The sequence below is a fragment of the Rattus norvegicus genome, chromosome 5 (assembly GCF_021556685.1).
Source record: "Rattus norvegicus strain SHRSP/BbbUtx chromosome 5, alternate assembly SHRSP_T2T, whole genome shotgun sequence".
NCBI classification, from domain to species: domain Eukaryota; kingdom Metazoa; phylum Chordata; class Mammalia; order Rodentia; family Muridae; genus Rattus; species Rattus norvegicus.
Window position 1 is genome coordinate 22,027,308 of NC_141538.1, and position 12,820 is coordinate 22,040,127.

Here is a 12,820-nt window from a genome sequence, read left to right on the forward strand (position 1 = left end):
GCAGCCAAGTTCCTGAGATTTCTGTGAAGCCCCTGCCCCCTTGTTCCCATCCCCATACCCTTCACTCATTCTGTGGCTGTTTGGGACCCACAGCACTTCTCTTTTTTTGTTTTAATTAATTTTTTTTGAGATTATAATATATACATCATTTCAGGCACTTTCTCAAAGGCTGAGTCAAATTGTTTCCTATAGCAGTCTTGTAACTCCTCTGGGGGCATCAGGATTCAGGTTGGGGGGATAGTTCACCCCTCAGTTCTATCTGTAATCATGGCTTGTGGGCGATGGCACTGTATTATAAGTACGACCGTCTATCCTGGTTTGCAGGCTCGGATATCTTAACAGGAAGCCTACGCAACTGGATCATCTGAGTGATCCTTCAATTATTTTTACCCTCAGACCTGTGTCTCTTTTATTTCCAGTCTTGACAAAGGCACCGCCATCTTTGTAGGTTCCCCACCCCCACCCAGTAGATTGACAGCTGTCAATCACACCAGCCTGTGACGCCTCAAGTCCCTTGTCTCTCCCTTGCACACTGCAGAGGGGATGTGTCACTTGTCTTCAGGGAACACAAACTAAACTGATACTGTCATACTCACTATGGTCCTCTCTCTCCCCCTCTGACTGCATGCTCCTTCACTAAAGGGCTACCTCTTCTTCCACTAGTTCTTGGGACCAGATTAGCCAGTAGCGGACCAGTAGTCACTATGGCTTCATCTGAAGACCCTTCCCAGAGCCCCTTTGCCGATTTGCCGCCAGATTTAAATCTGTTTCACCTCACTTCAGGAAGCTTCCTGGAGCAGCTCTTTCTCTTCTTGCCTGAATTACAAGTCCTTTCCTTTATTGGGACTCAAGTGTCCTGTGTCATAGATTCACCACACCGTACTCTAATGCCATTCATCCTTCTTTGCCACAAAGACATGAGCAACTCTACAGAAGGAACTATGTTGGGTTGATATAAAGGCGACACTCAGGAAGTAGTTTTGAATAAATGAAGCAAGGAACAAATGAACAACCAAGACGCCCTATTTCCAAGCAGCATCGGCCTTCGAGGATGCTAATCCGTGTATCACAATGAATGAATATATTCTTTTTGCTCTTCTTTAATACAGAGATTTGAGTGACTTTCATCCAACTCTGGATTGTTTAAAAAACAACACCATTGCTTTTCTATTCCAACAGGAAATATGGGATGTATTAAATCAAAAAGGAAAGACAATCTGAATGACGATGGAGTAGATATGAAGACTCAACCAGTACGTAATACTGACCGAACTATTTATGTGAGAGATCCAACGTCCAATAAACAGCAAAGGCCAGTAAGTAGACTAGTCTCAGGGACACCAGGGTCAGAGCACGGCTGCGCAATCTAAACCCCAATCTTTGCATGCAAAAAAAAAAATCATATTGATTACACGGACCCCAGATAATTTTATATTCCTTGTAACTTAATCCTTTGAAAAGTGTGTAGAGATTTTAGGGATAGTCTGGATACTTATTAGATGATAAATAGATCTTTGGTTTCATTTTCAAGCATGGAGAAAACCATCTTTAATGCTCCTGATGAAAAGACCTCAGCATGTACCCGGGCATGTGTGCCTCAGGATAGAGGTTCTAGGGACAAAGGATTTGCTGGATTTAAACCAGAATCTAAAACATGTGATAGCTAGTGTGTCTTTGGGGTATTACATTTAATTCCTTGTTGCCTTTTCTTCAACTGATTTAACATTGTACAGAGACTAAGATCATTACGATTTATTATAGTGGAGTAAAAGGTTAAGAAAAAGCTTATCAGAGTCTGCCTTGACACTTTACACGGGTGTCCCCATTAGAAACTTTAAGCGATGTGCCACTTGCTGGACTTGGAGAAGTGCTGCCAAGTTTTAGGAACACAGGGGAACTCAGAACTTAGGATAGTTATAACTTTCAATCCGCTTTACTTTGGAGCTCATAACCTGGAAAGCATTTTCTCGTTGGGTGTCTGTATGCCAACCCATCACCCAGGTGTCATGGACTGTCTTGGCATGTATGCTGAAAACAAGTTATTCCCATTTAGCCCAAATGCCTTTGTTATCTGTTTGGACAGGCATGGTGGTACCTGCAATCACAAGTCAGCAGCAGAGGCAGGTAGATCCATGGGAGATCGAGGCCAGCCTGGTTTACATCGAAAGTTCCAGGACAGCCAGGGTTACACAGTAAGACCCTGTCTGAAAAAGCAAAACAGAAGAAATTGCTGAGTTTCTCCAGTCTGACCTATGCTCTTTTTTTTTTTTAAGAATTATTTATTTATTAAAGAGGGCATCAGATCCCATTACAGATGGTTGTGAGCCACCATGTGGTTGCTGGGAATTGAACTCAGGACCTCTGGAGAAGCAGTCAGTGCTCTTAACCTCTGAGCCATCTCTCCAGCCCCTGACCTATGCTGTTAAGTCTGACATTTTAGAAATATATTGTCATTGTCTAGTGCTGTCAGAATCAGCTGTCATCATTTAGACTGCTAGGTCAGAGTTAGTTAAAAAGAAGCAGTGGTGAATGTTGACTGCGTTGAACTGTTAAGTTATTCTATATGGTGTTTCTGAATAGATACATTATCAATATATCGGATAAAGTTGCATATAGAGGTCTTGCAGAGGGCCCACATGTCAGATCACAGCCCTCTGTAGCTCCACTTCCAGGGCATTTGACACCTCTTCTGGACTCTGCCATGCACACACATGGTGCACAGATATCTGTGCAGGTGCAATACCTATCCTTATAAAAATAAATACATTTGAAAAAAAAAAGGTTAGAAAGCATATCCACCCAAATGTAGAAGATTGTTAAGAGTACTAGTAATTTGGTGATGATGAATATATATCAATATAAAATTTAAAATCACTTTATAAATATGGATATAGAGTTATATCCTTAGACAAACGTGATTAATAGAAATGTTAGAGCAAAGAAAAGGCAAAAGGTAGTTTTCTTGTGCACTTCAAATTCCTCATTAAAAGTTCTGTTTCTTGTAGCAAATTCTATAGCTTTTTATGTGCTTTAAAACCTGAAGAGTTCTTTGTTTTGTTTTTTTCTTTGTTTGCTTGGATCTGTTGTGTTTTTCGTTTGGTTTGGTTTTTCGTTTGTCCATTTTGGGATTTTTGTTTTTGTTTGTTTGTCCAAGTGTTATTTATTTAGGAAAGCAAAGGAGGCTAGTTTAAAAAAAAAAACTCAAACATTCAATGTAAAAAAGATTACACATAGATTGAAAAGCAATAGTGAACATGTTTAAAATCTTTCAGTTGCTCACCATAAAAAAATTAGTTCAGGTCTTCTGTGGTCATAGATGTTCCCCATGGACTTCTTAGCTTGGCTTCATCCTATGACCATAAACAAGACTCTCGGTCTTTGCCACATGTGAAAAACACATGCTCCCACTGGATCACAAAGGGCTCTGCAAGGAGGTGAAGTGGAACTGCTCAAGAAAGAGCTAGAGTGATAGCATGGGGCGTCACATGTATGTGTCTTACGAAAGTGCTTTAAGATGGGCTGGAGTCCTGCGGTGCACACATCTCAGGACCAGCCTAGCCAGCCATATAAAAATGTGCTCTGCTGTATTGTAAACTAACCTCTCTGGTATTTGCAGATCAGCTTGCTGCTTTCAAAATTATTTAATCTCTCACCTAATTGTTTTCTCTAAATCATATAAAACAGAATGCAGTTCTTAATTATGCAACTTACATGACTAAAACAGCAGTATAAAACTGCTTTAAGTCTTGAATGTCAGTATGGACCAATGATTGCCCGCTTCTCCAGTCCTTTCGCTCAGTGTATTTGATTGAGATTTTATGGGCTCGCTTTCAGGAGAAATTTATATTTTAGTATAAACCACTTTGGTCAGTCACCTTTTATGAAATGACTACTCGAGGAGAAGCAGAGGGATGAGATGTTTAAAATCAGGGCCCAGGCAGGATGTCCTTAGAGGAGGTCACCAGGCCTTACATAACCCCTAGCAGTGCTCTTTGTGGAAAGGCTTCGGAATAGAAGGTACCTGGTGTGAAACACCCTGCTGCTGCCATAACTGAGGGATACCCCTGGACGCTGGACAGACAGCCAGACAAGAAAGCCTGAGTCGGTCGGGCTTGTGTTTGTCTGTTAGTGACAGGTCTGATCAAATGTGTAAGTAAGTTCAGGAAGCATGGAGATGAGCAAGTGACGATGTCTGTAAGTCAGCAGGGTCCTGTCACTTCTGTGTTTGGTCGTACTGGCCCTACTTACTATGTACCTTCCATAACTGCTGTGCCTCCAACATTTAGTTCTTTCTAGGCATTAAGAGGCACATTTTACCAAGGCCATACCCAACCAGTGAGCTTATGAAATGCTCCTCCCCACCACTGTGTAGAGGGCTGTGAGTCTAGAAGCAGACATCACACTGGGCAAACTGCCACCCCAATTATTAGGGTCCTGTTAAAAGCATGAGAAACAATCCTGGTGGGTTGTCATCTAGTCCCCATCTCAGGAAGCCCTATCCACTCGGTCTACTGACACAAACCAAGGGTTATATGTCCACGAAAAGCCATGAAACTGACTTGCAGGTAGGACCCTGCCAAAGACGTCATCGAGTGTGAGAGTCTAACTAGGAGCCCTGGCATCTCCCTATAGGATTTTTCTGTTTGGCTCTTCTTTCTCGTTTAGTGGCTGCAAATCTAAACCTCACTTGTCACTGTTAGGAAAATGGCATGCATGTGAGAAGAAAAAAGAAAAACTATCATGACTTTTTTTTCCTCTAACAAATACTCTTCCGTAGGTTCCTGAATCTCAACTTTTACCAGGACAGAGATTTCAAGCAAAAGGTATGTTTTCCTTTCAACCTTATTCATGTTTTGTTTGTCGTTATGGGAAAATATATGTAACTCAAATTTATCACAGCTTCAGTGGTTTTTTTTTTTCTTAATGTCGAGCTCAGAACAGGAAGTACGCATTGCTGTGCAAGTGTCACCAGTGTCCGTCACAGAAGGTTTTCATTATTCCGAGTGGAACACTGTCATTAAGCACTCACTCATTGTTCTCCACTCCCTTCTGCTCTGGGCAGCCACCATTGCACTCTCTGTCCCTATGGACTTGATTCTATGTAGCACAAGCAACTGGAAATATAGTCTTTGTCATTTCCTGCCTGGCTCGTTTGACTTGGTCGTCAAGGCTCATCTACACTCCATTGTGTGTAAGAACTTCAATGCTTTTTAAGGCTGACTGCTCTGTGTATGTGGATGTCCTATTCTGTGTATGTGTCACACTTTATGCATTCCACTAGTGCTCACTAGGGTAGCTTCTGCCTTTGGGGACTATGGCAGTGTTGCCACGATTACGCGTACATTTTTTCCTAAACATGGTTTTAAAGGTATAGTGGGTTCCTGTGGGTCTTGGTGTGCACAGGATGTACCTCATGCCATTTACAGGTGGGAAGCACGGAGCTTCACTCCACGGCCCTCTCTCCGTTGCTTCCTCTCTTCCTTTGTGTCTATGTTGCTAGGTTTTGAAGGGCTCTGCTTGTATCTTTTGTTCTTAGATCCAGAGGAGCAAGGGGACATTGTGGTGGCCTTGTATCCCTATGATGGCATCCACCCAGACGACTTGTCTTTCAAGAAAGGAGAAAAGATGAAAGTTCTGGAAGAGTAAGTATGCCAGGCCCCCAGTTGCTTCAGTGCCAGAAGGAACAGAGCAAAAAGAACTTCCCTTATGAATGTAGGGGTGAGCCCTTCCATCGTTTCTCCCAACAAGGACAGTTACTGTTTCTTTATTTGTCAAAATGCTACCTAAGAAGTTTGGCTCTGTGACATGCTACTTAAGACGGCCATTGTAGAGTTTGGGAGAGAGCTCAGTCATATCCTGAGTTAGTTCAGCACTTGCTTGTGGTGGCATATGGTCGGGGAGGTGGGACAGGCGCATCCCTGAAGGCTCTCTGGCCAGCCAGTCTAATTTGTCTGGCAAGTTCCAGGCCTGTGAAAAAAACCTATAGCTATACCTAATCTATACCTATTCCTATCTCTATACATACCTATACCTATTTTTAATACCTATACCTATCTATATCTACCTATAGCATCTGAGGAATGCCTATGAGGCATCTTCTGACAGGAGCACATATGTACATATGTAATGCATACCTACAAATACAAGTACACATTCATGAACATGTATACATACCACACACACACACACACATAATGCCCATCATAATCCCGTGACTTAGATAGGGTCATCTCCATTTTGAAAGTTAAGGTTCCCAGGAATAGACTAAGTGACTCTTCATGGTCTCAGAACTATCACAAGAAAGGGCCACGTTGAAATGCAAGTTCACCCTGATGCCCTGGATAGGCACTTAGCGCTTTATCTTCGGGGAGGGGCTATCCACTCTCTCCCTCTGTGGCAGGTCAGGGTCAGGGTGCTGCTTTATGCAAATTCAGTACAGAAAGGAAGTTAGACCTAAAGTGCTCAGACTTCCTTGTTCTCCCTCCTCACTGCCCTGGGGCCTGACCAGGGTCACTCGTGTGAGTCAACACACAGGGGTCAAGGAAACGAAACACATAAGCAGCTGCAGGGAATCAGTGAGGAAGCTGAGCCGGACTTTCCAGTGTGGCCGTGGCACCCCATCCTTAGAAATCGCACCACGTGGCCCATGAGCCCCATCTATGCTAAATAACCACCTTCCGTACTTCAAACCATCTCTGGACAACTTCTCCTGTCTAACACAATGTGGTTGTGATTGTTGTAGAAATAACCTTATGCTGCACTTGAATGGAGAATAATAAGAACCATAGATATAAAAGTTTTAGGTCCCGAGAAGGTTGCTCAGTGAGAGAGAGCTTGCCTAGCATATGCAAGGTCCTAGGTTCGATACCCCTACATGTCAAAAAAAAAAAAAATCCAACCTAAATACTTTAAATCTACAGTTTGCTCTGTTTGAAGGGGTAGCGTACGCAGGCTGCCTGTGGTTTGGATAAACAGTTCCCAGGTACAGCTCAGAGTTGGCTATGACTCTCTTTTCTCACAGACAAGAGTCTGATCTGTATGCAGGCATTTGAAGAGTAACATGGAGGCTTTCAAGGACCAATCACATACCCCCACCCATCTGGTTTGCTTGCTCCTTCTGGGCATGGCCCTTCCTGCTTCTCCTTCCTGCCACACTTTGGGTTAGTATAGCATTGTGCAGTACCACGTGAGGAGGCTTACTTCCTCTTAATTACTCTTGGTCTGTTTATTTATTTACTTTTTTATTTTTCTTTATTCATGGTGCCTATCTCTGGATAAAGTAGATAAAGTTTATAGCACATGAATTTTAAGTCTCTATTCCTTCCACACCCATTGCTATAAGGATCCTTTCAGACATTTCTTAGGCACCGGGGTAAGTGAGAAGTGTTTGGCGTCTTTAAGGTTGGCCATTTTGCTAGTTCTTTTCTATGCTGCACTGCAGGCCACATTGAAGTTGTAAGGATGCTTTTTTTTTTTTTTTTGCTCCTATCACTAAATATATTTTTCTATGAAAAGGAATGCACTTTTCCCTTGGGTTCAGGGATTCTAGGAATGCTCCCTCTTGCCTTCACTCTGCAAAAGAAATGCCGTAGGACCGTTGCCATTGCGACCATTAATTTTGATTTCTATTCCAGGCACGGGGAGTGGTGGAAAGCTAAGTCCCTTTCATCAAAGAGAGAAGGCTTCATCCCCAGCAACTACGTGGCCAAGGTCAACACCTTAGAAACCGAAGAGTGAGTCCTCTCGCACAGCCAGCTGCTGTTTCCGAACACGGCGCTGGTTTGCTTACATTTGTATCCCTGCCCAAACACCTATGAAATGTGAATATGTCTTCACAGGTGGTTCTTCAAGGACATAACAAGGAAAGATGCAGAACGACAGCTTCTGGCACCAGGGAACAGTGCCGGGGCTTTCCTGATCAGAGAAAGTGAAACTTTAAAGGGTGAGTACGTGGTTAGAGACCATAGAGACTTCTTAGGGCTTTGGGCAGTCTCCTTAGATGTAGCTCACAGAGCATCGTGCATGCTGGGTAAACATTCTGCCATCAAGCTACAGCCATACACACTGGAAATCATTTGAAAAAAATGATTCTGGAATGAATAAAATAAAGAATTCAGTAGATTCTGGGAATGAAGGGGTGACTTTTGGGTTGGGTTGGGTTTGGATTTGGTTTTTCTTCAGTTTTGAGACAGAGTCTCCCTTTGTAGCCCTTGGCTTACCTGTAGCTTAATAGGTAGACCAGTCACTAGGTAGACTAGGCAGGCTGCCCTCAAATTCAGAAATCCCCCTTAAGTGCTGGGATTAAAAGCTTGTGCCACCACACTTAGATGGTTTAATTTTGAGGTTGTTGTTGTTGTTGTTGTCGTCGTCGTTGTTGTTATTTTTATGTGTGCACATGTATGTGTACATGTTATGTGTGCACATGTATGTGTACACGTGCGTGTGCCTGTCTGGCACAGTGCATACGTGGAGGTTGGAAGGCATCCTTGAGAATTAGTTCTCTCCCTCCATCCCAGGTTCAAGGGATTGGATTCAAGTCGCTTACACGGAAAGCTCTTTCTACCTGCCTAGCTAGCCATCGTGCAAACCGCTGACAGTAAAGTTTTGCATTTTGATAGCAAATGACAAACTCAAATGATAGACATTAATAAACAGAAAACAGTCTTAATTATGGCCAGGTCGTACTTACAGTTTTGTTGTGTTATTATGAAAGTGAGTCCTAAGTGTCAAGAGGAAACTCAAAACGATTTTTCTATTCAGTCAAATGACTTTGGAAAACCACGGTGAAGAAGGAAAGTGATATACTGGCTGCTTGTCTAGCAAACACAATGCTATTGTCATTGATCGAGTCCAAATTTTAAAGTACCTTTAATTTTCCCTTTTGAGGCCTTTGCTAGCCTGGAACTGGCCAAGATTCTCCTGCCTCTGCCTCCCAAGTGTTTGGATGAAAATCATCCCTGCACCCGGCTGCAGGACTTTCCTGTGATGCGTTTATATTTGTAATTTCGTTATAAAGTGTGTACCACAGTGCGGTATAACGTGGCCTTTATTAGTAACATGTAAGCACGCCTTCGCTTAACTTTTCCCCACAGGAAGCTTCTCTCTTTCCGTCAGAGATTACGACCCTATGCATGGCGACGTCATTAAGCACTACAAAATCAGAAGCCTGGACAATGGTGGTTATTACATCTCTCCGAGGATCACTTTTCCCTGTATCAGTGACATGATTAAGCATTACCAAAGTAAGTGAAAGCCGAAGGCCAGGAGAAGTTAGATCGTCTTTATGACGATTAATATAAAGTTTATAGTTTTTCTTTCCGTTGATGCGGCAGGTAGTACTCTATGAGCAGTTTTTCCTTAACATAGACACCCCTTGACTTCCAGTGGTCATGTGTTCTCATGCATCTGTTGTGAGCTGGCGTAAGTTGAAAGTACGTTTCACTCGCCTTGTCTTCTTATCACCCCGGCTTACTCGGTGAATGTACTCAGCTTCTTACGCGTCCCTACAGTTGGACAGAGTCTTTCACCCTCATAACCTCCATGCGCTATTGGCTGGAGATGAACACAGGCTGACTGTATAGGCGCGATTTCACACCGTGGTAAATAGAGAACATTGGGCAAGTAAGTGGGGGCTGTCACCACATTCACAGAGAGATTGCTGTGGGGCCTTCTTGCTTATTGTCAGTTACTTAACGTCTAGTGCGTTTCCCTTCCTGTGGAGAAAAGTATATATTATTTTTACACAAGGCATACTCTTAACGTGTGTAGATATTCAAAATACAAGCTGTACAGATTCATGTCTCTGAGTGTAATGCAAAAGGACTGTGTGCCCATCCTTCCATCATAGGTTCTAGGGATTGGACTCAAGTCGCTTACCCAGAAAGCTCTTTTACCTGCCTAGCCATCATGCAAACCCTCTGACAGTAAAGTTTTGCATTTCGGGAACTATGGCATATTTAAAAGTAGAAAGTCAATGCCTCGTGTCCGGTACCAGTGTCTGCCTTGTGAAGCTCACCTCTGTGGCCTTACTAAGTCCACTCATTTTGGCTGACATCAGATGTGGGAGCCGCTGTAGTGGGTTCCTCCTGCCTGCTTTAAGAGGCTCTATGACAAAACTCACTCACTGAGGGTCTACTTATGCTGGCGGTGTTAACGAATGAAACAAAATGTTTCAAATTGTCTTCCGATAATTTTTAAGGTTGGATTAGGCAAAAGGTATCCCCATTTGCATTTTAGATGGTGTCAGGTTGGATTTATAAAAATAACAGCGTATTCAAGATTTCCTACATAGACACAAAAAAGACCGTACCATATTGGTTCTGCATCAGAGATTTGGCCAGCCAAGAATCTTTAAATGTGTCTGTACTGAATGTGTACCCATGATTTTCTTGTCATTTCCCTAAACAATGTGGGTTACAACATGGTGTTCACATTGTATTTGGTAATATAAGTAATATAAGAATAATTTAAATAAGATAGATAGATAGATAGATAGATAGATAGATAGATAGATAGATAGATATAGATATAGATATAGATATAGATATAGATATAGATGTAGATATAGATATATGGAACTTTGTTATTTGAATTTAAGGGGACCCTGGCACCCATCTGCCATGGTTACAAACTCTATTGCTTAGATTACTGTTTCTCTTTCTCTTTCTTTCTCCTTTCCCTTCTTCCTTTTACATTTGCTGTGTGTGTATGTTGGGGAATCCAGGATTGAGCCTAGGTTGGTAAGACTTGATTGACAGCAAGCTTTCTCACTTACTGAGGCATCTCTGCAGCCTGGCACACATCCCTTAACCTTTGTTCTTCCTCTCACCTCAGAGCAGTCTGATGGTCTATGCAGAAGACTGGAGAAGGCATGCATCAGTCCCAAACCACAGAAGCCATGGGATAAAGATGCTTGGGAGATCCCCCGGGAGTCCATTAAGCTGGTGAAAAAACTCGGCGCAGGGCAGTTCGGGGAAGTCTGGATGGGTGAGTGTTCAACAGTGTCCCACTCTGGAGGGGATGATGAAGGTTTCTAACCTCTGCCAGCCACTGAGCCAAGCACGGGGCTACTCCGAAGCCTCATTTCTTGCTTTCCTCTCTGTCTTGGGCCAAATTCTGTCTGCTTAGATGCTCGCTCAATGCAGACAGATGTGGGACTCAATGATTCCTTTATCTTTTCCAGGTTAGGAACATGGATGCTTGCCCAAATCCTCTCTCCTCTTGCAGCCATCTTTCATTCTCTCACTCTGGGCAAACACTTGAAGTCTCAACTCAGTGACAGCTACACTCAGGCTTAGGACCTTTTTTGTTTCTTTAAATAATTTTTGAGATAATTGGCATCCACACGATTGTGTGAAAAAGCACAGAAGGAGCTGGAGAGATGGCTCAGAGGTGAAAGAGCCCTGGTTGCTCTTCTAGGAGACCTGGATCAATTCCTGGCATCACAGGGCAACTCTCTGATGTCAGTGACTGCAGTTCCAGGGCATCTGATGCCCTTTTTCTGCTCTCCTTGGGTACCAGTCATGTGCTTGTGTATTGATATACACAAACACTCAGACACATAAAATAACATTTTGAAAAGAAAGAAATGCCAAGTCAAAGCAAAATAGCAGTAACATTAAGAAACAAGTTCAACTGAGGGAGGGGGGGAGTGAGTGAGTACGTGCCATAAAAGCCTGAACAGGAACGTTTGTGACAGCATTACTCATAATATCATAATAGCAGGGAAGTGGTCTAGAACCTCAACGTTTATGAGAATAAAGCAGGAAAATTTTAAGTTTGGAGCCAGCCTGGGCTGCATGGCAAAAACTGTCTCAGAAACAAAAGTATAAGCAACCTGAATCTTTACCAAAAATGTAATGTACAAGCAAACATTGTTATAGTCACAGAATAGAAGGAGCTGGTGCACACGTACCATGGACAACCCCTTGGAAAGAGCTGGTCATGGGGGCATCGTTCTGTGTGCCCATAGAATATGAAGAGCCCAGAACAGGCAAAGCCACAGAGATTGAAAGTGGGTGCCCGGTTGCTGAGGGATTGATCTTTGAGAGTTAATGGAAATGTTTCAAAGTAGCTTATGGTAGTAACCTCACGACTATGACGAGCTGTGTGCCTGAAATGGACAAAGAGCCTGACATGTGAGTTCTGTTTCAACGACGCAGGCATGATGTGAAATAAACAATATAGTGAGCTTCTAGGCACCATTTAACCAGTCCCCCACAGTAATGTGTCTCAAAATTCTAGCAAAATATTACTACTAAAACAGTGACATCAATAGTGTCACTTACTCAACATTCATTCATTCATTCATTCATTCACTCATTCATTCATTCATCTGTGAGACAGTCTTGCTCCATATCCCCCTGTCTTATCCAGACCTCACTCCTGAGCTTGAACTCATATCGATCCCCCTGCCTAGGTCTCCTGGGTGCCAGGAGCCATCGTTCACCCAGTTGTTTATAAGTTTTCTTTTCAAGGAAGGGAGGGAATGAGAGGAAAAGGCAGGAAGGAAGAACAAGAAACAGAAAACATGGCCGAATCTGAGTTTGACTGTTGGTTAGGCATCTCCTTAGCACCTGGAAGATGTCACCCTGCTGAACTTTAGCAGGTAGCACTGGGAGTAAAGCCAAAAGGACAGTGAGTGACTGTGGGTGCTGCATGTCAGAGTCAGTGGTGCCCGTGCCTCACTCCCGCGTGTGTGCACCTCCATCCACCCATCCGAGCCTCCTCTCACAGAGAGACTGTAACACTGCCCAGGTTTCGTTGCTTTGCTTTGTTTTTTAAAGATTTTTTTTTTTTTTATTGTTTAGGTGTATGGATG

General features: G+C 43.0%; 1 protein-coding gene across 6 annotated transcripts in view; it reads left to right on the plus strand.

Annotated features, from left to right (window-relative positions):
* Window positions 1–12,820, plus strand: part of Lyn (LYN proto-oncogene, Src family tyrosine kinase) — a 115,344-nt gene that overhangs the window by 64,499 nt on the left and 38,025 nt on the right. For 3 of the 6 annotated variants that reach the window (XM_087551323.1, NM_030857.2, XM_087551321.1), the window contains 7 exon segments: window positions 1,180–1,316; window positions 4,778–4,823; window positions 5,537–5,642; window positions 7,635–7,733; window positions 7,839–7,942; window positions 9,093–9,242; window positions 10,834–10,986. In XM_087551323.1, coding sequence (XP_087407449.1) covers window positions 1,185–1,316; window positions 4,778–4,823; window positions 5,537–5,642; window positions 7,635–7,733; window positions 7,839–7,942; window positions 9,093–9,242; window positions 10,834–10,986 — 790 coding nt within the window. In that variant the 5' untranslated portion in view covers window positions 1,180–1,184. 6 annotated transcript variants of the gene reach the window in all.